Genomic DNA, 23,017 nt, shown 5'->3' on the forward strand with positions numbered 1-23,017 from the left:
TCTGTGCTGCCTCTTGCCCAGCTCGTCACTGTAAATGAGAAACTGTTCTCAACTGACTAACCTGGTTAAATAAAGGTAAAATAAAATAAACTTCTGAAAGCAGCCTCAAGTGACCATTTGAGAAACTGCAGTTGTTCCTAATGTGTTGGCTTTATTTTTGAGCCCAAGAGGTTGCCACTTGATGCCCCCCCTAAAAATCTATTCTGTTCTGTCCATGGCATTTTTGTAAATTTCTTTTGTTTGATCCTGCAGCGTGTTTCTGTATGCCCTGAATGGAGCTAGAACAGTAAATTTTGGATTGAAAAAAAACTTGACAAACCAGTCAAGTTTCTCTTACACTTTACATCCATTTCTTTGAAAACGTGGATGCTTCACAAATAAAGCACCCCCCCGACAGCACAGAAGATCTATACCGTCAGCACAGTTTCAAGGTGGACGCCAAAGATTAGTGTCACCAATTTAGCATCTGACCAAATGTCTCCCCTTCTGTTATGATATATGTATGTTATGATATATGACGTTGAGTAATGGCCAGAAAAGTGTTTTATGCAGAACATAACGATGTCACAGTGAAGCTGACCTTTGACCTTTTGAATATAAAATGTTATTACTTCAGACATTTGTGTGAAATTTTGCCATAATTAAGAGTATGATTTCTTGAGCTATGATCGAAAACATGTTTGTTAGGTCATAGTGACCTTGATCTTTGACCTTCAACCACCAAATTCTAATGAGTTCATTCTTAAGTCCAAGTTGACGTTTGTGCCAAATTTGAGGAAACTCCTTCAAGGCCTTCTTGAGATATCACGTTCAAAAGAATGAGACGCACAGAAGGGTAAAGTGACTTTGACCTTTGAGCTCCAAATTCTAATCAATTCATTGTTGAGTGCAAGTGAACATTTGTGCTAAATTTGAAAAAAAAAAAAAAAATCCTCAAGGTGTTCCTGAGATATGAGAATGAGATTAATGCAAGGGCACAGTAACCATGACCTTTGATCACCAAAATCTGGAGAGAAACAAGAATTCCATTGCGCTTCTCAACAAAACTGTTATGAATAGCTGAAAGAACTATTATGACTACATATATATATATATATATATATATATATATATATATATATATATATATATATATATATATATATTGTTCGCTTTGGCTGCTCTGGGCCCCGATACCATAAATGCTTGAATAGATGCTCATAAAAATCCAATATAACAGCTGGCTCGACCACAGCAAAGAGTATGCTATTGTGCATTAAGCCTCTGGCATTACCATTCATCTTCAGCTTTAGCTTTTAAGAGTTCACCTGAAACTCCCAAACTGCAAGTAGGGCTATGGTAAATCTGCTTTTCTCGGTCGCTGTTTTTTCATATAGAACCTAATGTTAGCTATCATAGCTGATGTTAGCTAAATTTAACACTTGCTCTAGTGAACCTATGCCGGACCAGCATAATGTTAATTAAAAATGGTTTTTAACCAGTTTCTCAGTAAAATTTTTGGGGCCAAGAGATTTTGTGTTTCAATGCCATGGTCTCCTTTCTCAGTAGAAGTATTTCTTCCCATGCCATTTTTTTTCAGTGCTATACTTTGTGTCACCATTCTAGCTGTGTAGCACTGTATTTGTCAAAGTGGTCAATGTGTTTTTTTGCTTGTTTTATTTCTTTCCAGTATTTCTTTTTCTAAATGCTGACCATGTGCTGTTAGAGTGGTGAAGTGATGATTTTCTTCATTGGTGGTCTATTTGCATGACTTTAGTTAAATTACAATGCACTGAGTTGTCTTGGCTACAGTATATTTCACTGAGTTGTGCTGATACTGTTTTGGCATCTGGTCAGCTGGTTAGAGTATCTTTGCTCAGTGTTATTCAAATGGTAATGTATAATTGTAACAATACAATACAGCAATCAAAATGATCCACAGTTTGACATACAGTACAGGCCAAAAGTTTGGACACACCTTCTCATTCAATGCGTTTTCTTTATTTTCATGACTATTTACATTGTAGATTCTCACTGAAGGCATCAAAACTATGAATGAACACATGTGGAGTTATGTACTTAACAAAAAAAGGTGAAATAACTGAAAACATGTTTTATATTCTAGTTTCTTCAAAATAGCCACCCTTTGCTCTGATTACTGCTTTGCACACTCTTGGCATTCTCTTGATGAGCTTCAAGAGGTAGTCACCTGAAATGGTTTTCCAACAGTCTTGAAGGAGTTCCCAGAGGTGTTTAGCACTTGTTGGCCCCTTTGCCTTCACTCTGCGGTCCAGCTCACCCCAAACCATGTCGATTGGGTTCAGGTCCAGTGACTGTGGAGGCCAGGTCATCTGCCGCAGCACTCCATCACTCTCCTTCTTGGTCAAATAGCCCTTACACAGCCTGGAGGTGTGTTTGGGGTCATTGTCCTGTTGAAAAATTCATGATCATCCAGCTAAACGCAAACCGGATGGGATGGCATGTCGCTGCAGGATGCTGTGGTAGCCATGCTGGTTCAGTGTGCCTTCAATTTTGAATAAATCCCCAACAGTGTCACCAGCAAACACCCCCACACCATCACACCTCCTCCTCCATGCTTCACAGTGGGAACCAGGCATGTGGAATCCATCCGTTCACCTTTTCTGCATCTCACAAAGACACGGCGGTTGGAACCAAAGATTTCAAATTTGGACTCATCAGACCAAAGCACAGATTTCCACTGGTCTAATGTCCATTCCTTGTGTTTCTTGGCCCAAACAAATCTCTTCTGCTTGTTGCCTCTCCTTAGCAGTGGTTTCCTAGCAGCTATTTGACCATGAAGGCCTGATTCGCACAGTCTCCTCTTAACAGTTGTTTTAGAGATGGGTCTGCTGCTAGAACTCTGTGTGGCATTCATCTGGTCTCTGATCTGAGCTGCTGTTAACTTGCGATTTCTGAGGCTGGTGACTCGGATGAACTTATCCTCAGAAGCAGAGGTGACTCTTGGTCTTCCTTTCCTGGGTCGGTCCTCATGTGTGCCAGTTTCGTTGTAGCGCTTGATGGTTTTTGCGACTCCACTTGGGGACACATTTAAAGTTTTTGCAATTTTCCGGACTGACTGACCTTCATTTCTTAAAGTAATGATGGCCACTGGTTTTTCTTTAGTTAGCTGATTGGTTCTTGCCATAATATGAATTTTAACAGTTGTCCAATAGGGCTGTCGGCTGTGTATTAACCTGACTTCTGCACAACACAACTGATGGTCCCAACCCCATTGATAAAGCAAGAAATTACACTAATTAACCCTGATAAGGCACACCTGTGAAGTGGAAACCATTTCAGGTGACTACCTCTTGAAGCTCATGGAGAGAATGCCAAGAGTGTGCAAAGCAGTAATCAGAGCAAAGGGTGGCTATTTTGAAGAAACTAGAATATAAAACATGTTTTCAGTTATTTCACCTTTTTTTGTTAAGTACATAACTCCACATGTGTTCATTCATAGTTTTGATGCCTTCAGTGAGAATCTACAATGTAAATAGTCATGAAAATAAAGAAAACGCATTGAATGAGAAGGTGTGTCCAAACTTTTGGCCTGTACTGTAAAAGTAGGAGTTTCTGCAATAATGTGGCACATATGGCTATCACAAGTACATCTGAGTCCATCTTATTCTACAAATTTGTGAATATATGGTCAAACAAGATGAGTTTTTTTGCATGAGAGCAACTGTAGATGAATAAATTTTGAATGTCTGTAAACCAAGAACAAAGAAGCCAAAGTGATGGACACCATTTGAGGAGTATGAAAGAAAATGTAAAATAGCCTAACATTGTTTAAATGACATTAAAAGTGTCAAATGGGTGTTATGTTAAAGTGACTTACTTCCTTTGAAACAATCCTCCCGTCCATGCAACATTTTAACAGGATTATGACAACAAAGACGCAACATGTGCGACATGAAACATCAGTCAGTAACAAATGCCTAAACTAAAGTTAAAGCAATACAGGTGTTTAAGGTTAATACTGCATAATGATTATATTAGCCCCTTTTCCACCAACATTTCCAGGACCTTTAATTACCAGGAATTTATTTACCTGGGTAAAAGAATTGGTAATCTGGTGTGGTTTGCGTTTCCACTGCACCTCAAAGTTCCGGAAAATGTATTCAAATCAGGCTGATGATGTAGATGATATGGTGTGTGCCCTGTATTTGGCTCCGCCAGCTTAGCTGGTTACATGCTGGTGTAGAGTGTTGGGGCTTTTTGTCTCAGCCAGCAGCTAGTTTAAAAGTATTTTAAGATAAGTGTCAAACTAAGTTAGTCTACATACAAACAGCTGTCATTTGAGCTTAGTAACAATTTGCTATCAGCCGAACTAGCGTGTCTAAATCAGCATGTAAGACATAACATTAGTGTCGGTGGATGAGAGACTGTGGACGGAGCATATTGAATATTACTGTCTGCATGTTTACATGTTCATGCTCGCTGAACACATGTATTGATAAAGTATTGGTTTCTTACTCGCCAAGGCTTAATGCCACTTACAGTAAAGAGTGTAGCTGCCGTCAACAAGTCATTTTCGAGTTTCCACTGGGGGCGCTCGGCTGTTCACTGGTTACCGTGTCATGTAGGTGTGCGTGTTTGTGTGTGTGTGTGTGTGTGTATGTGTGTGGAGGAGTTCAGCGCCGGCACAAAAGAACCTATACCGTTAGTGCTTATCAATACTACGGCCTTTGATAATTTAGCCCCAGTAGTAGTTTTCGGTACCCATCCTTAATCAAAACACAAACAAAGTGAAGCTTGTAGAAATGAAATTAAGTTTGCAGCGGCTGCCCATGCCAGGAAGTGCGGAACACTGCAAATGTGTTTTCCACCAATCAGCGTTCTTCAGCAAACAGCCCCGCCCCTCAAGAATTCTGGGTAATCTGAAAAGTCCTACCCTCCAGTAGGTACTTTTTTCAGGGAAAGTTTGGGGTTGAGGGAAAGTTTTTTCCCCGGGTAATTTTGGTGGAAATGCGTCAGGGTTTTTCAAAATCCCAGGTAAATGAGAAAAGTTCCTGTGGTGGAAAAGGGGCTATTGTTGTACTGGAGCTGTAATATAACCCCTAAAATAGTCAAAATGGAATAATAAAACTTAATGAGGTAGAGCACAAACAGAAGACAGAGGAAAAAGGAATTTGAGAGTTATGAATAGCACAAGTAATTACGGTTTACTTACAGGGAGTCCAAGATGGCCTCTGTCTCCTTTGTCACCCTTCTGACCTGTCGCTCCCTTTTCTCCTCTGATGCCTATGCCTGGTTCTCCCTGAAAGACAGGGTAAAATAGAATCCCATCCTTAAACATTCATGCATTGAATGGCTTAGATGTAGACAACATATAGTGCATGGAGGCAGATAAAAAAAAAAATGAGGAGGTGGTAGATGTTATTTTAGAGGAACAATATCTCACCTTAGGCCCTGGAAAACCTTGAGCTCCCTGGATGGAGCAAACACAATCCGATTAATGGAACAGTCTGTACCATATCCCAATTGTTGTCAGTGCATCCACCTTTATTTTAGTCTATTGTATTAAATTTAATCAAGCTCAATGTTATTTATCTTATGAAATATATGAATTGACAATGAAGTGTTATAAACAGTTTTGAAACACATCTGTGAAAAGGTACAAATGAAGGGTTCATTTGACAAAAGAATAAAAAATAAATAGGAGCAAATCAGAAGGATTGCAACTCAGTGAACACTGCCAAAAAGAAGATGTCTAGAGCCCTATTCGGACGGGATTAGTTTTATACAGGTACGTGGGGTAAAGTAATAATTACCAGAGATTTTAGTCTAAGGAATATCAATGAAACTGATATTGTTTTTTGTTTTTATGAATAACAAAGAATTCAGAATTCTCTTCCATGGAGACGATATTATACTGCACTTGCATTAGTTGCATGATCATTATTTACAATTACCTAAATAATTGGGGTATTTTAAATTAGGTTAATAAATAAATAGGAGCAAATCAGAAGGATTGCAACTCAGTGAACACTGCCAAAAAGAAGATGTCTAGAGCCCTATTCGGACGGGATTAGTTTTACATAGGTACGTGGGGTAAAGTAATAATTACTAGAGATTTTAGTCCCGTCCAAATGTGCCATGTCAGTAATCATTACCGCACGATGTCAGTAAAGATTACCACGACTTTTACCTTCTGTAAAAGGGTCCAGAACAATTACCTCAGGTAATACTAATCCCGTGCGAATAGTGCTTAGGACTGTCTAAACTATGGTGGACCCAATAAGAATTACTGCCTATCTGTAGTCTTTGTCACCTGTCTATATTTAAAATTTTCCATTGGTATGCAAAATTTGGATTCAGGTAGGTAATATTAGTCTTATTAATATTATTTCTGCATTAAAGGCCCTGTACACAAAATGGCATGTTGACTCACTGCTGGGCCAACTGGTCCTGGAGGTCCTGGGGGCCCTGGAGGGCCATATATCTAAACACAGACACACACAATCACAAGCAAAAGGTTTTAATTCAGAAAATATTGCTCCTAAAACATGTTGTACTCTAATTTACCATTAAGTGCGCCAATCTGACCTGTGGGTTAATGACTGACCCTTACCATTTCTGACCTTCCTCCTACTCCAGGTTCACCTTTAGGACCCTGTGACAATAGATGGCAAAGACAAAGAAGGTTACAAAGTCGCCGATATATATCCCAGTCAGACAAATATTAAGAGAATGTAAAAAATTAGGCAATCAAGCACATTTTCACACAGCATATGGGGTGAGTATAAAACATATTCTACAGTTCCCTGTTTGCCAGGTCATACACTGCATCCAGAAAGATGCAGCTCGAGGGGCACCACTGCATACCATTGAGCCAGGTAATCCAATAGGGCCAGGGGCCCCTGTAGCCCCTTTTTCACCCGTAGGGCCATCTAAACCCTACAGAACAAGAAAGGGGAGATGGACATCACGATAATAGCAGAGGGTTCAATTCAGGGACTGACGATTTTATTTTCATATTATATAGACAAATAAGAAAGTTTTGTTTTTATCCAATTTTAGTATCCATTACCAGAACCTAACACCAATCAGCACCATGGGCAGTATATAAATTGGTGTCTTTTTACTTTAATTTTTAAATGAAATGGTTCCTGGGGTGTTGGGGTATAGAAAAACACAGCCTGTTTCTACAAGATCAATGAGAACCCAAATGACTCTCAAAACATTACAAAGTGTATGGTATGCTAAATGTGGAGAAGAAAGATCATCTCGTCACATAACCTCAATCTTTACTCTTAACAACAACTGCTGGTGGCCCAGCATACATATAATTTCCCAAGTACTGTATGTCTGTTAATATTTGAGGTAGGCTACTTGTACTTTACTTGGGTATGTCCATTTCCATTTCTTCTACTCTCATTTCATGCGTAAATATTGTACTTTTTCACGGCACCACATTAATCAGATTGTTTAGTTACATTTCAGAGCAATTTTTCATCAAAAACATATCGTGAAGTGAAATTAAAATAGCAAACAGTGTATAAAGAGGTTAAAATCAATACTGAAATGCTATTTAATGAAAGTTCAATATTATATGTAACATAATAAAATAACCCTAATGAGGGCTAATATTCATAATAAGTAATTCTACTTCTGATACTTAAAGTATGCTGTGCTGATAGTTCCTCGGGTTTATTAGCGGGGCAGAATCCCATTGAGTTTGTATTATTATTATTTGTTGTCAGCCGCCTTGGCTCAAATTGATGCAAGCTAAAATGAGCTGAAAACATCAAACTTGGCCCAATAACTGGAAATGATGTGCAAATACTTCCCAAGAACCATGAACTCAATCAGCCACATACTGACTCTGTTATAAACACCCAAAAATGCAATTTCAGAAAGGCCACACACCTCACACCATAAGTCCAACAGATATGAAATTCAGGCGCCACAATTACCAGAAATGTGTACCTCAAAACAGGTGAACAAAATTTCCCCACATTTGGTGGACATGCTCTGGGCGCAAGTATTAACTAAGATCTAAAGTGTCATAGTGATTGGTGCATGTGGGCATGGCCTATTTAGCATCATATGCTTATACTCCATAAGGTCATTAACGTCTCCAGCAAGATAGCTGGGGTGCAACTTAACAACATGATGTCACTGTACGAGGCCCGGTTCCTGAAAAAAGGGAAGGCTATCGCTGGAGACGTAAGGCATCCGCTGTTCAATCAATATGACCTTATGAGATTGGGACGACGGTTTACTGTACCTAGTCTACAAGCCCGAGCGCATCGTTTGCCCCCACTAGTATTGCACTCCTGAACAAGCACCTCAGCTCTGTGTGAAAATGTAATTTCTATTCATTAAATCAGTAGGACTCACCTAAACAACCCTACTGTGTTTATGATGCTGGCACTATGCTTGATGATATGTGTTGCTGTGTTGCTTGATGATATGTGTTGCTTTTTGTTTGTATTGTGTTGTGTTGTGTTGTGTTGTGTTGCTGCTCCTAATGACTGTGGGATGCAAGTCAAATTTCCCAAATATTATATCTATCTATCTATCTATCTATCTATCTATCTATCTATCTATCTATCCATCCATCCATCCATCCATCCATCCATTCATCTCAATTTAACATGAACGGGAACAACCTAGACACATAGAATTTAGGGCCATAACTGGAAATGATGTCCTAATGCTTTTGTGTCATGGGCGGATTATCATACGGCCAAACTGGGCACATGCCCGGGGGCATGGAAGTGTCCAGGGGGCAGAGCCCAAGGGGCAACCAGTCAGGTAAATCATGGTTCACCACAGTCACAGAACCCTGCCCGGCGCCTGTGCCCTCCCCCCGCTCTCCCGGCACCTGTTGGTTTCGCCCATCGCACTAAAACTTTTCTCCAGTCAACTTCAAAGACTAGTACTAGGCTACTACAACACCTCAGATTTCAGATTTTCAGATTTCAGATTGCTTTATTGGCGAATCGACGACGATGACAACGTTTTATAATCGGAAGGGAGAAGTGGAGAAAGACAGAGAGGGGAGAGAGAGGACAGGTATGTGTCTGACTGACAGCGATAAGAATCAGCCAGAGACAGCTGAAGAAAGTGTATCTGCTCTTAACAGTGAACCAATGAATGTGAACTCATCTATGTATGATGACATCATTAACGATGAAGATATGTCTGATGAGGAAATGTTAAAAATGTCACAGAAAAGAAAGAACCCTGAATCTGTGCAAAATAGTATAAAAACCAGGAGGATGACCAAAGCGTCAGCAGAGAGTGACTCCTCCCAGTCTCAGGACTCTCAGTCATTTTACTCTCCTGCTGATATTAAAACGTTCCTGGAGAGAACTAAAGGGGCCAGGCTGCCTGAGGACAGAGACCACTTCTCTGACCTCAGACTCTTCATCCAGTCAGCCAAACCTCTGACCAGGAAGTCTGGTAGAGGAGGTGATGATGTGCTCACAGAACATGAGGTTTACAGGTTAAAGAAAATGGTTTTAAGAGTGAAAGCACAAATCATAACTGATGAAGATGACTGTTAAAAGCATCTGGTGCTGCTCTTTTTTACTGGTTGGTCTTTTAATTGTTGTCTCTCTTTTATCCATGTGTGATTTTAAAATCAGCACTTTAAATGTAAATGGAGCTAGGGCTGATTTTAAGAGAGTGGCTATTTTTAAATTAATGGAGCTGAGGAGAGTAGATGGGATGTTTTTACAGGAGACCCACAGTACTGCTGACAATGAGAGTGACTGGAGGAGGGCTTTTAATGGGGGGGTCATTTTAAGCCACAAATCCAGTTGCAATGGGGGGGTGGGGATTTTATTCTCCAGAAGGTTTTTACCTGTTTCTTATAAGGTGGAGGAAGTCATTCCAGGTGTTTTATTAAAAGTAAAACCTCAGTTTGAAAGGTTGAAGATGGTGTTTCTAAATGTCTATGCTCCCACCAATGGTGTGGAGAGGATGGCATTTTTGAACATTTTATCTGATACTTTTAGAACTCTTAATAGTGATGATTTTATGTTTTTAGGGGGTGATTTTAACTGTACAGTTGATCACAACCTGGACAGGAATCATCCTGAGCCTCATCCTGCCTCGTCCCACAGAATCAGGCAGCTCATTGAAACACATGAGCTGTCTGATGTCTGGAGGGTTTTTAACAGAGACTATAGGCAGTACACCTGGAGTCACTCATGAGCAATTGTTTTATCTCTGGCCAGATTGGACCGTTTTTATTGTTTTAATCACCATGTGAACATTTTTAAAAGATGTCACATTCAGCCTGTGGGTTTTACTGATCACTGTCTCCTCTCCTGCTCTGTTTTTATCAAAAATGTACGTTTTAAAAGCGCCTATTGGCATTTTAACACCAGCCTTTTAAATGACCAGGTTTTTAAAACTGCTTTTAAGTATTTTTGGGCATCCCACAGGGAGAGCAAACCTGCCTTCAGCTGTATTCAGCAGTGGTGGGATTTTGGCAAAGCCCAAATTAAGCAGCTTTGCCAACAGCACACTCGTAATGTCAATAGAGACATAACCCGGTCTATGAGAGACCTGGAGACCGAGGTAGTAGAGCTGGAGTCTTTAGCAGAGTCTACAGGAGATCGAGGGCTTTTAGACTCCCTCAAATCCAAAAAGGCGTCTATAGCCAACCTGCTGGGTGTTACAGCACAGGGAGTTCTGGTCAGGTCTCGGTTCCTGAACATCTCAGCGATGGATGCTCCCTCTCAGTTTTTCTTTGGGTTGGAGCAGAAAAATGGACAACAGAAAATCATTCACTCTTTACGTACAGACAGCGGCTCTGAGATCTCAGACTCATCTGAGATCAGGAAGTGTGCTGCCGGTTTCTACAGAGACCTGTTTAAGAGTGAATGGACACCAAATCCAGATGTGCACAGCAGCTTCCTCAGTGGTCTCCCTAAGGTAAGCACAGAGAAAAACCACAAACTAGAGGCAGGCCTGACTCTTCAGGAGCTGACCTCGGCCCTGATGAGCCTGCAGAGCGGCAGAGCTCCGGGGATAGACGGCCTCCCCGTTGATTTTTACAAGTCCTTCTGGACCGACATAGGGCCAGACCTGCTCGAGGTACTGACAAACAGTTTGAAAAACAAAAAACTGCCTCTGAGCTGCAGGAGGGCCGTGATAACTCTGCTGCCTAAAAAGGGAGACCTACAAGACCTGAAAAACTGGAGGCCGGTGTCTCTGCTGTGCACGGATTATAAAATCCTGTCCAAAGCTCTGGCCCTGAGAATGAGGGAGGTGATGGCGTCCATCATCCGCCCCGACCAGACTTACTGTGTGACCAGCAGGCTCATAAGTGACAATGTCACTTTAATTCGTGATGTTTTGGAACTCTCCAGCTCATTGGCTGTAGACACTGGTCTTATTTCCATAGACCAGGAAAAGGCTTTTGACCGGGTTGAACAGTAGTACTTATGGCAGACTCTGGCTGCCTTTGGGTTCAACCCGGGCTTTATAGCCAAGATACGGGTTCTCTATAGTGACATTGCGAGTGTGCTGAAAATAAACGGAGGTCTGAGTGCTCCTTTTAGCATTCAGAGGGGGGTAAGGCAGGGTTGCTCTCTCTCTGGGATGCTCTACTCTGTAGCCATCGAGCCTCTGCTGAACAAACTAAGGAACAACCTCCATGGTGTTCGCTTCCCTCATTGTGACGTTTCTTTTAAATTATCTGTGTACGCTGATGACCTCATTGTTTTAACTAACACACAGAGAGACATTGACATTTTAACAGATACAGTCACAAATTTTGGTTTTATCTCCTCTGCAAAGGTGAACTGGGGGAAGAGCGAGGCTGTGATGGTGGGGGAGAGGCTGGGGGATTGGCTCAGGCTCCCCGGTGGTCTTGTCTGGAGGAAGGGTGGCCTAAAGTACCTCGGAGTGTTCCTGGGTGATGAGACCTGGACCAGGAAAAACTGGGACGATGTCCTAGAAAAGGTCAAAGGTCGGCTCGAAAAGTGGAAGTGGCTCCTTCCTAAAATGTCCTTCAGAGGCCGAACCCTGATAATCAACAACCTGGTCTCATTGGCCCTGTGGCCCTGTTTTTAATGAACACTAGTACTGTGAGCACATCATCTCTGCCCTGTTTTTATAAGAGTGTTTTTAGTGTGTGGAACCTGCTGAGGAGATGGAGACTGAAGCAAGTGGACTCCCTGTTCTGGCTCCTGAAGGAACCCGTCCTATGGGGAACTGTCCTGGACAATCCCAGCTGGGGAGGGGCCACGCTGTCCAGACTGCTGCTGACGGCAGGAGTCTCCACGCTGGGACAAGTGGTGGAGCTGGCTGGACCTCAGCTGGAGGACCCTGCTGGACTAGCTGCTCGGCTGGGACTGAGGTCCACAAGGGTAACGAAACAGCTACTGGACCACTGGAGGCAAAAACTAACAGGACATGAGTGCCTGCTTTTAAATGGTTTTAAAAATGGAACTATTTCTCCGCATTGTGAGGACTCTTATCCTGCCATTTTCCTGGCACCGGACTACAAAGACTGTTCTGGACCTCTTTTGGAACCTGCACCTTCTGCCTCCCTGGAGGGGGCCTCAGGGAAAACCCTCTGCAGGCTGACGGTAAAAACATTAAATAAAAACAGACTGAACGGGCGGACTGACACTCCATGGAGGAGTTATCTGGGTCTGGACCCAGAAAATAGACCCTCATGGAGGTCTCTTTACAAACCTCCACTGTGTAAAAAACATGCGGACCTCCAGTGGAGGATCCTCCATGGGATCGTTGCTGTAAACTCCTTTGTGTCCATCATCAATACATCTGTGGAAGATAAATGTCCTTTCTGTGACCAAAGAGAGACTGTCTTTCATTGTTTTTATGAATGTCACCATCTTTTAACACTGTTTCTGTTTTTACAAACTGTTTTTACCACATGTGGAGAGGTTTTTAACAAGCAGGTTTTTATTTGTGGTTTTAAATACACTCACCAACACAAATACAAAAACCATGTTTTAAACTTTGTTTTAGGACAGGCCAAGATGGCGGTGTATGTGAGCCGGAGGAGGAAGGTGGAGGAGAACCTGAACCTTGATGTTGTTTTTCTGTGTAAAAAAATGATCAAGGCCAGAATAATGGTGGATTTCTGTTTTTACAAAGCAGCAGATGATCTGGACTCGTTCCAGCAGGTCTGGGGTTTTCAGAGGGTTCTCTGCTCTGTAGCAGATGGTGAATTGATGTATGGAGATGTGCTCGTGTAACTTATTTTATTTACACTACCGGTCAAAAGTTTTAGAACACCCCAATTTTTCCAGTTTTTTATTGAAATTTAAGCCGTTCAAGTCCAATGAATAGCTTGAAATGGTACAAAGGTAAGTAGTGAACTGCTAAAGGTTAAAAAAAAGGGTAAGGTTACCCAAAACTGAAAAATAATATACATTTCAGAATTATACAAAAAGGCCTTTTTCAGGGAACAAGAAATGGGTTAACAACTTAAAGCCGTTCTGCAGCAATGGAGGTTGATCAAGCCTTGAAAGTTGGTGCTACCAATTCCTACAGGTGTTCCAACTTTTCTTGATTACTTACAACCCTCTCTGTCTGCATAAAAGCAGTGTTGGAACACACTGTGGTACCATACCCTTGTGAGCATCATTTGAACAGTATTGTACTGCAGAAAGTAGTGTGTTACCATAAAAATGGCAAGAAAAAGGCAATTAACAATGGAAGAGAGACAGACCATCATAACACTTAAAAATGTAGGGCTTTCCTACAGAGAAATTGCGAAGAAAGTCAAAGTGTCAGTGAGTACAGTTTCCTTCACCATCAAAAGGCACTCAGAAACTGGGAGAAACTCTGACAGGAGGAGGTCTGGCAGACCCAAAGCCACAACAGAATCAGAAGACAAGTTTCTGAGAGTCAACAGCTTGCGTGATAGGCGGCTCACAGGACAACAGCTTCAAGCACAGCTTAATAGTGGACGTAGTAAGCAAGTCTCAGTTTCAACTGTGAAGAGAAGACTTCGAGTTGCAGGTTTGAACGGTCGAGTTGCAGCAAGAAAGCCATTGCTAAGACATCAGAATAAGAAGAAGAGGCTTGCCTGGGCCATGAAACACCACCAATGGACTACTGAAGACTGGAAGAAGGTGTCATGGACTGATGAATCAAAGTTTGAAATCTTCGGTTCATCACGCAGGATTTTTGTATGCCGTCGAGTAGGCGAAAGGATGGTTCCTCAGTGTGTGACATCAACTGTCAAACATGGAGGAGGAAGTGTGATGGTCTGGGGCTGTTTTTCTGGATCCAGGGTCGGTGACTTGTACAGAGTGACCCTGAACCAAAACGGCTACCACAGCATTCTGCAGCGCCATGCAGTACCCTCTGGTATGTGCCTAGTTGGTCAGGGGTTCATCCTACAGCAAGATAATGAACCAAGACATACTTCCAAGCTATGCCAGAACTACCTCAGGAAAAAAGAACAAGATGGTAAGCTTGAAAACATGGAGTGGCCAGCACAGTCTCCAGACTTAAACCCCATCGAGCTGGTTTGGGATGAACTGGACAGAAGAGTGAAAGCAAAGCAACCTACAAGTGCCACACATTTATGGGAACTTCTGCAACAGAGTTGGGAAGAACTTTCTGCAGAATATTTGATTTCCATTATAGAAAGAATGCCACGAGTGTGTTCAGCTGTTATATCTGCCAAAGGTGGCTACTTTGATGAGTCAAAAGTTTAGAATACATTTTGGTTTATAAATTGATTCCATGATTTCTTTTTTGACCTCAATTGTTTATTTGTTCTATGCTTTCATTTCAGAGTACAATGAGACATTAAACTGCATAATTTTCAATAAAAAACTGGAAAAATTGGGGGTTCTAAAACTTTTGACCGGTAGTGTATTGTGTGCTTGTGAAGTAATTTATTAGTCTTTTGCTGGAACAGTGAAAAAAAAGAGACTAATAAAGTTGTTTTAAAAATCAAATCTCTCTCTCTCTCTCTCTCTCTCTTTCTGTCTGTCTCATTGTGTCATACGGATTACTTTTAATTTATTATACTGATCTGTTCTGTACGACATCTATTGCACGTCTGTCCGTCCTGGAAGAGGGATCCCTCCTCAGTTGCTCTTCCTGAGGTTTCTACCGTTTTTTCCCCCGTTAAAGGGTTTTTTTTGGGGAGTTTTTCCTTATCCGCTGTGAGGGTCCTAAGGACAGAGGGATGTCGTATGCTGTAAAGGCCTGTGAGGCAAACTGTGATTTGTGATATTGGGCTTTATAAATAAAATTGAATTGATTGATTATCAGAAGGCAGAAGTGGAGACAGACAGGCACAGAGGCCCAGCAGAGGAGAGAGTGGAGAAGTGGAGACAGACAGACAGACAGACACAGAGGAGAGGAGAGGAGAGGAGAGGAGATGGGAGAGAGAGGACAGGTATGTGTCTGACTGTGTGTCTGACAGCCTACATTAGACATCTTGTAAAAGCAGAAATGGTCTACTGTGTCATCTTTAAATGGGAGATTAGTTTACATTGATTGGTCCATGTTGTTATTTGCAACCTTTTATAATCAGAAGGCAAAAGTGGAGACAGACAGACACAGAGGCCCATGCGTATCTAACTGTACATAAATTGCGAAGTTTTTGTTATGATTATCTGACATATGTTCCGGTGAGGAATGGTGGGGGGGCATGTCAGACTTGTGCCCAGGGGCATATAATTTGATGACTCTCCCCTGATCTCAATGCTCTCTACAAAAAAGCCTCTTAGACAATTAAAGGGATAGTGCACCCAAAAATGAAAATTCAGCCATTATCTACTCACCCACATGCCGACGGAGGCCCTGGTGAAGTTTTAGAGTGCTCACATCCCTTGCGGAGATCGGCGGGTGGAGCGGCTAGCATAGCACACCTAATGGTAGACGGCGCCCCAGACTAACATCCAAGAACACAAAATTGAATCCACAGAGTACCTCCATACTGCTCATCCATAGTGATCCAAGTGTGCTGCAGCCGCGACATAAAAAGTTGTTTTGAAAAACATCATATGAACTCTGTTTTTAGCCTCACGGAGCCTGTGGCTCTGACTGCTTCTCTGTGCTCCGCGCTCATGTGTGCGCGCCTGCGCGAGACCAGCGAAAGCATGAGCTTTGCTCACCCGTGTTTACTTCATGTGACATGTGCACCGCAGGGAGAGACAACGTAACCACAGAGCTAAAAGATAATTTGCACTACGGTCTTTTAGCAAAGGACTACCCAAGATGTCTGAAGACTTTGAAATTGAGGAGGAACAGCATTTCTTTTGAGCCGTATTTGTTTGAGCCCGAGTATACGCACGGAATTCAGGCTACTGGACGAAGCAGCCGCCGCAGCTCATGAGTCTAACCCTCAGCCAGCTGCTGAATATCGGAGTCGAGCACTGGAAACCTGGTGGTGTAGTTGTTTTAAATGCAAAGCAATGACAACGGATGAGGAAAGTCTCTGCTGCTCAGACTGGGAATTGGCGATGCCTGCACTTGAGAATCTGGACATCAGTACTGACGAGACTGCTGCTCTTCAGAGATCACCGATCACCCTGAGCGCGCGCACACGTGAACGCGGAGCACAGAGAAGCAGTCAGAGCTACAGGCTACAGTGAGGCTAAAAATTCATATGACCTTTTTCGAAACAACTTTTTATGTCGCGGCTGCAGCACACTTGGATCACTATGGATGAGCAGTTTGGAGGTACTTTGTGGATTCAATTTTGTGTTCTTGGATGTTAGTCTGGGGCGCCGTCTACCATTACGTATGCTAGCCGCTCCCCCCGCCGATATCCGCAAGGGATGTGAGGACTCTAAGGGGCTGTTTATACAACAATGATTTCAGTAAAAACGGAAAAGTCTGTCCTTTGCGTTTTAAAAAACTTCTGCGTTTATATGACGACGTTATTGAAACGATCCCTGTTCACACGGAGCCACAAAATCTACTGGAAACGCTGTAGTATGCACGCCAGGCCAATGGGTGGCAGTGTAAATCTGCAAAGCAACACCACGGCATGACGCCGTTGTCGTGTAAACGATTGGCCAAAATGCAACTAAAGTTTACCGTTTTCAGTTGAAATCGTTGTCGTATAAACGGGGCCTAAAACTTCACCAGGGCCTCCGTCGGCATATGGGTGAGTAGATAATGGCTGAATTTTCATTTTTGGGTGCACTATCCCTTTAAGGCAACCATGATGAATTCTTTGTCAATTCAAATAATGTGAAAAACACTATAATGAATAGAATTTTCAGGATTTTGACTCTACTGACTCTATTAAAAAATGTGTACAAAAGGTACAGGATAGCACTCCAATTATAATGTTTATTGCTACATGAACGTTTCGGGTGAAACCCTTCCTCAGCGTGAACAAGCAACTTTGTTGCTCAGCGGGTTTCACTCGAAATGTTCGTGTGGCAATAAACATTATAATTGGAGTGCTGTCCTGTACCTTTTGTACACATTTTTTACATTTTTCTTTGAGGATTCAGCACCCATTCATACTTCTGAGGGCTGAGCGTGTTTGTTTTGACTTCTGACTCTATTGACATCAAATTTTGTTACAGTCTTATAGGACTGAGTTACTCACTCCTACTCCTGAATGTTGTGTGTGCAAGGCTGCACATATTGCAATGATGAAACAAGTGTGTAATTGTCCTTACTCCTTCAGACAAAATTAAACCAGCTGAGGTGACTTTTTTTTTTTTTAAGATATTTTTGGGCCTGATATATTTTAAGCCTTTAATTGATAGGACAGATGAGCATGAAGGGGGAGAAAAAGAGTGGGAGTGACATGCAGCAAAGGGCCACAGGCTGGAGTCGAACCCGGGCCGCTGCAGTAACAGCCTTGTACATGGGGCGCCTGCTCTACCACTAAGCAACCGGCGCCCCAGCCTTTTCCTTCTGTTGACCAAGACAGAGCTTGTACCAGGGATTGACAATATTTTTATTTTATATTTTTGATCACAGGACTTTTACCATTACACAATGGTCCACTCTAATCATCCCCGTCTTTCACGATGTGTGTGATGTTATCGGGTTATTCTTGTCCTCTTTTTATTATTATCACTAAAATTTCAGTCACTGTTCATATGCCAGAAGAAATGTTATTGTAGTAATGTAAAAAGCACCACCAGATGGCAGGTGCTACATTTGAAGTACCGCATGAAAACATGCAAGTCACTGAATTCTCCACAAGTTCCTGCAAATGTTTCACCTGTCATGTCCAAGAAGCGATGTTGGCCTCTAGTTTCCCGGCGCGGCACAGGGTGTCTAACCCCGCGCAGAACTAGTTTCGAGCAGCGCAACCCGAAGCGCGCTCAGTTTGGTAGTTTGGCAGACAGAGGTGCGCTGAGATAAGATGCTAAAAGCTCGCCAACTGAAAACAGGTCTACTGTCAGCGCAGGCAGAGCGCAGCCGGTGTAGCGGCAGTTTGGCACACGTCACCAAAACCTCACAGGCAGGTTTCCAGAATGTCAGGCACATTAACAATGCAATCAATACCCACAGAAACCACTATTCAATGCAACTACCTGCAATCAGCACCTAAATGTATCTCTATATCGACTGTCCCGTCACATCTGATGTCAGCGCATCAGTAGCTCAGTCTGGGGCGGCAGTAGCTCAGTCCATAGGGACTTGGGTTGGGAACCGGAGGGTCACCTGTTCAAGTCCCCGTCCGGACCAAAAATATGGAGCGTGGACTGGTAGCTGGAGAGGTGCCAGTTCACCTCCTGGGCACTGCCGAGGTGCCCCTGAGCAAGGCACCAAACCCCCCAACCGCTCAGAGCGCCTGTCATGGGCAGCCCACTCTGACATCTCTCCACTTAGTGCATGTATAGGTCCAGTTTGTGCATGTGTGTGTTCGGACCTCTGTGTAATTGACAACAGAGTGAAAAATTGAATTTCCCCTCGGGGATTAATAAAGTATATAAAATTTAAAAAAAAAAAAAAAAAAAAAGATTAAAGGGGACTGGCACCGTTTGGGACGTTTGGCACGCGTAATGGAAACCCAACCTGATTTGATTAACACAGCTGCAAACCAATGAGTTCACATCCCTCTCAGCCAACCACAAATAGCCACAGCATCAGATAGAGAGTATATATTCAGCATCTGCCATCTTAGAAAAGTCAAAAGAAAAGAAACAGAGTGAGACTGCGAGAGAGAAAGAGAGAGCGTGTGTGCAAGAGAGAAATGCAACATTGATTTACAATTGTGGTGACCTCCTCCCAGGCTACCATTGCATCATCAGCCCGTGGAGGTCTGCTCGCAGTTCCGTATATTCGGACACTGCGAGCTTGGACCTCCCACACCAAAACATCAGTTTCCTCCTGGGAGAAGTTTGGTCGCCATGGCGAATTGAGTAAACTCTCATTACGCCTTTGTGCGGTGCATTTAAGGGCGAGGAGAGGGGCTCATTTAATTGGTGTGATGTGAATCGGCTGTGTAAAACCCACTCCACGCCTTCTCTCCTCCCTCTTTTCAACTTGCGCAGATAGGAGGGATGGAGGTGGGAAAGAGGAGTAGCTGCACCAGCGTGCATGGTGTACCAAACTTGCAAAATCCGCCTGGCCACACCCAGTTGGCGAAGCGCAGGTGCGCTGCGCCTCCGTCTCCGCCTCGCCCGGGTGCGAAACTAGAGGCCGTTAAGTTCATTTAATCAGTTTTGTCTCGTGTCTATGTTGTCTTGTTATTTCCTGTTTTATTTTGAAAGCTAACTCTCCTCTCATTTCAGGCAACTTGCTCCTTCCCCTGTGTGTTTTCCCGCTGTCTGATTGTCTGCCTCACCCCTGATTGTTTCCACCTGTGCCCTTACCTTGTGTATATATAGTCTGCGCCTCCTTTTGTCCTGTGCCAGTCCGTCTTGTCCTTTGTGTGAGAGAACCAGCGTCGTGTCCATGCCATTTGCCATTGCCATTGTCAGGTCTTGTTGTTTTGATACTTTGCTCAAGTTTGATTTTCTGCCTCAGTAACAGCAACAGTGTTTTCTGTTTGTTTTCTCTTAGTCTAGCTTTAGTCAGTGAGTTTTGTTTCTTAAGATATAGCGTTTATTTTCTAGATCATTTTTGTTCTTAGATTAAGTGTAGGTTTTCCTCTGTCAAGAGTGATTTTCATTTTGTGTTTTTATTTAATAAAGCTTTGATTCCCGAGTCGTGCGTTTGGGTTCAGGTCCTTTGTTCGGTCGTGACAGAACGAACTGGCCAGCATGAACCAAGCCGACTCAGACCACCTGACGGCAGCCATTTGCTCCCAAGGCACCCGCCTTAATCAGCAGGAGGATCTGTTGTCCGCCCTGCAACGTGGAGTGAAAGAGCTGGCAAACTGTCAAGAGGATTTCAAGTCTGCCATGATGGCCCAGGTGAATCTCTTGTTTACTCAGATTCATCAGATGCTCGCTCACCTGACCAAAGACTCCTCAGCCACGCCTTCTCCGGCGGCCACCGAAGCACCACCAGTTCCAGTTCCCCAAGCCTGGCTCCACCCAAAAAATTCTCTGGTGAGTCTGGGGAATGCCGCTCATTCGTTGTGAACTGTGAAATGCATTATGAACAATTGCCATCAGCCTTCCCCACAGAGAAATCCAAAGTGGCGTTCATGATCTCCCATCTCACTGGGAGAGCAAGGGCGTGGGCTACGGCAGAATGGTCCCGTGGTTCACCGATCTGTCAATCTCTGGATCAGTTCATAGAGACTTTGAGGAGGGTTTTCGACCCCACCACGTCAGGCAGAGAAACGGCATGAGAGCTGAGCAGCATCAGGCAAGGTATGGCACCTGCTTCCGCACCTTAGCCACAGATAGCGGATGGAATGCCACAGCACTGTATGATGCATTTATCAAAGGACTCTCTGATCCCATACAAGATTTTCTGGTTCCCCTCGATTTACCTGAGGATCTTGATGCTGTGATCGCGTTAGCTGTCAGAACTGACCATCGCTTGAAGGAGCAAAGAAAGGACAAGTCACGAGCTACAGTTTTCCATGACCATGCCAGAGGTCGCCCTTCACCTGATTGGAGGGATTTTCCTCGCGCATCATCGCCAGTCCTGCGGAGAACAGCGTCCTCTGGCGGCTCGGAGGAACCCATGCCGCTGGAATGGGCCAAGTTGTATGTGGAAGAACGACGCCGCCACCTACAAGAAGGGAGGTGTTTCTACTGTGGGGAACAAGGAAATCTACTGGCAGCGTGCCCAGCAAAAGAGAAGGCCCATCAGGTGAAGGGGGGGACCCCTGGTGAGCCGCTTCTCCACCTCTGACAGTCCCTCTCGCTCTCTGACTAACATCCAGGTAATACATCATGCACCGCAGTTTCGCTGGGAGTGTTAGTTGACTCTGGGGCAGATGAAAGTCTTATGGACTGGAGTTTTGCCCGTAAGATGGATATTAAGACTGAACCTTTGCCTCAGCCCTTGAAAGCTAGTGCCTTAGATGGCAGCTTCATATTTAAAGTAACACACGTGACTGAACCTGTGGCAGTGTGCATTGAGGATCACCATGAACTAATGACTTTTCACCTGTTTCACTCAGCCCAACACCCTCTGATCCTAGGGTTTCCCTGGCTCAAGAAACATAACCCCCACATTGACTGGTGTTCAGGGAGGGTTATGAGGTGGGGAGGGCCCGGGGTGGGGTCAGGTGTTGACCCAAGCAAAGAGGAGGAAATTGGGGTTGTTGCTGCCCTTAACTGTGTTCCTGTCCCTCCCCACACAGACTTGAAGGTCGACCTGCCTGACTTGAACTCCATTCCCAGTTGCTACCATGATCTCCAGGAAGCTTTCATTGGCTGATGAATGTCGGTAACCGTGAGTTACTCGCTGTGAAATTATTGTTATTTATTTTGAAAGCTAACTCACCTCTCATTTCAGGCAACTTGCTCCTTCCCCTGTGTGTTTTCCCGCTCATCTGATTGTCTGCCTCGCCCCTGACTGTTTCCACCTGTGCCCTTAACTTGTGTATATATAGTCTGTGTCTCCCTTTGTCCTGTGCCAGTTCATCTTGTCCTTTGTGTGAGAGGACCAGCGTTGTGTCCATGCCATTTGCCATTGCCATTGTCAGGTCTTGTTTTGATACTTTGTTCAAGTTTGATTTTCTCTTTGTTTTTCCTAGTAGTAGTACAGCCTCACTAGAGAGATTTTCTCTTTGTTTTTTCATAGTAATAGTACAGCCTCAGTAGAGTTTTTATTTGTTTTCTCTTAGCCTAGCTTTAGTCAGTGAGTTTTGTTTCTTAAGATATAGCGTTTATTTTCTAGATCATTTTTGTTCTTAGATTAAGTGTAGGTTTTCCTCTGTCAGCAGTGATTTTCATTTTGTGTTTTTATTTAATAAAACTTTGATTTTGAACTTTGATTCCCGAGTCGTGCATTTGGGTTCAGGTCCTTTGTTCGGTCGTGACATCACCATAAAAAGCATTTTTAGAAAATCGAGGGATTCTCTCAGCCGAAGTTATAAGGGGCTTTTAATTTTGTACAGATAGTGTTGAGTTTGAAATGATGGCGCGATGCATCAACTTTATCAAGGCAAAAGGAACAGGAAAAAAAGCAAAAATATAAAAATACAGTGGGAATAATAAAAAACTGCCCATTTATAATGTAGTCTGTTTCCAATTAAGCTGGTACCCTCTGCAGTTGTGGTAAGTAAAAGCCCTGCCACTATTTTTAATTTTATTACCTTATATCTGTCTCCACTATACAGAAATAACACCGTTTGCAAGCTTGATGCTAAAGGCAGTACTCACTGAATTGCCTCTGCTGTTTCACCCCATCATTTTTCCCTCTTTACTCTGTTGTGGTAATGTCCCTAGAGGAAATGTCAAAAAGCCTGGGGTTTTGTTGCCGTACAGTTGTCTACGGCAGCAGACTGCTCTGTGTCTCTATTGGTCAAAGTGATGACTATGATGGGAGCAGTCGTAAACGACAAAAAGACAATCAAACATGCCAGACTTTTAGTTGGAACGTAGAGAGGTGTCTCAGACGTGGCGACAGTTGTCATCTACTCTGACACACTGCACGAGATGAAATGATGGATAATTGCGTATGACACTCATTGAGCCTTCCTTGGCTGTGGATGTCGCCTGTAGCC

General features: G+C 43.2%; 1 protein-coding gene across 2 annotated transcripts in view; it reads right to left on the bottom strand.

Annotated features, from left to right (window-relative positions):
* col13a1 (collagen, type XIII, alpha 1) overlaps positions 1–23,017 on the bottom strand; it is a 187,976-nt gene that overhangs the window by 77,417 nt on the left and 87,542 nt on the right. For both annotated transcript variants that reach the window (XM_078160554.1, XM_078160555.1), the window contains 5 exons: positions 6,829–6,900; positions 6,575–6,616; positions 6,395–6,445; positions 5,405–5,431; positions 5,174–5,260 (listed from right to left, as the gene is read on the bottom strand). In XM_078160554.1, coding sequence (XP_078016680.1) covers positions 5,174–5,260; positions 5,405–5,431; positions 6,395–6,445; positions 6,575–6,616; positions 6,829–6,900 — 279 coding nt within the window. The remainder of the gene's footprint in view (positions 1–5,173; positions 5,261–5,404; positions 5,432–6,394; positions 6,446–6,574; positions 6,617–6,828; positions 6,901–23,017) is intronic.

Source organism: Epinephelus lanceolatus, chromosome 17 (assembly GCF_041903045.1).
Source record: "Epinephelus lanceolatus isolate andai-2023 chromosome 17, ASM4190304v1, whole genome shotgun sequence".
In the NCBI taxonomy this organism is placed as follows: Eukaryota; Metazoa; Chordata; class Actinopteri; order Perciformes; family Serranidae; genus Epinephelus; species Epinephelus lanceolatus.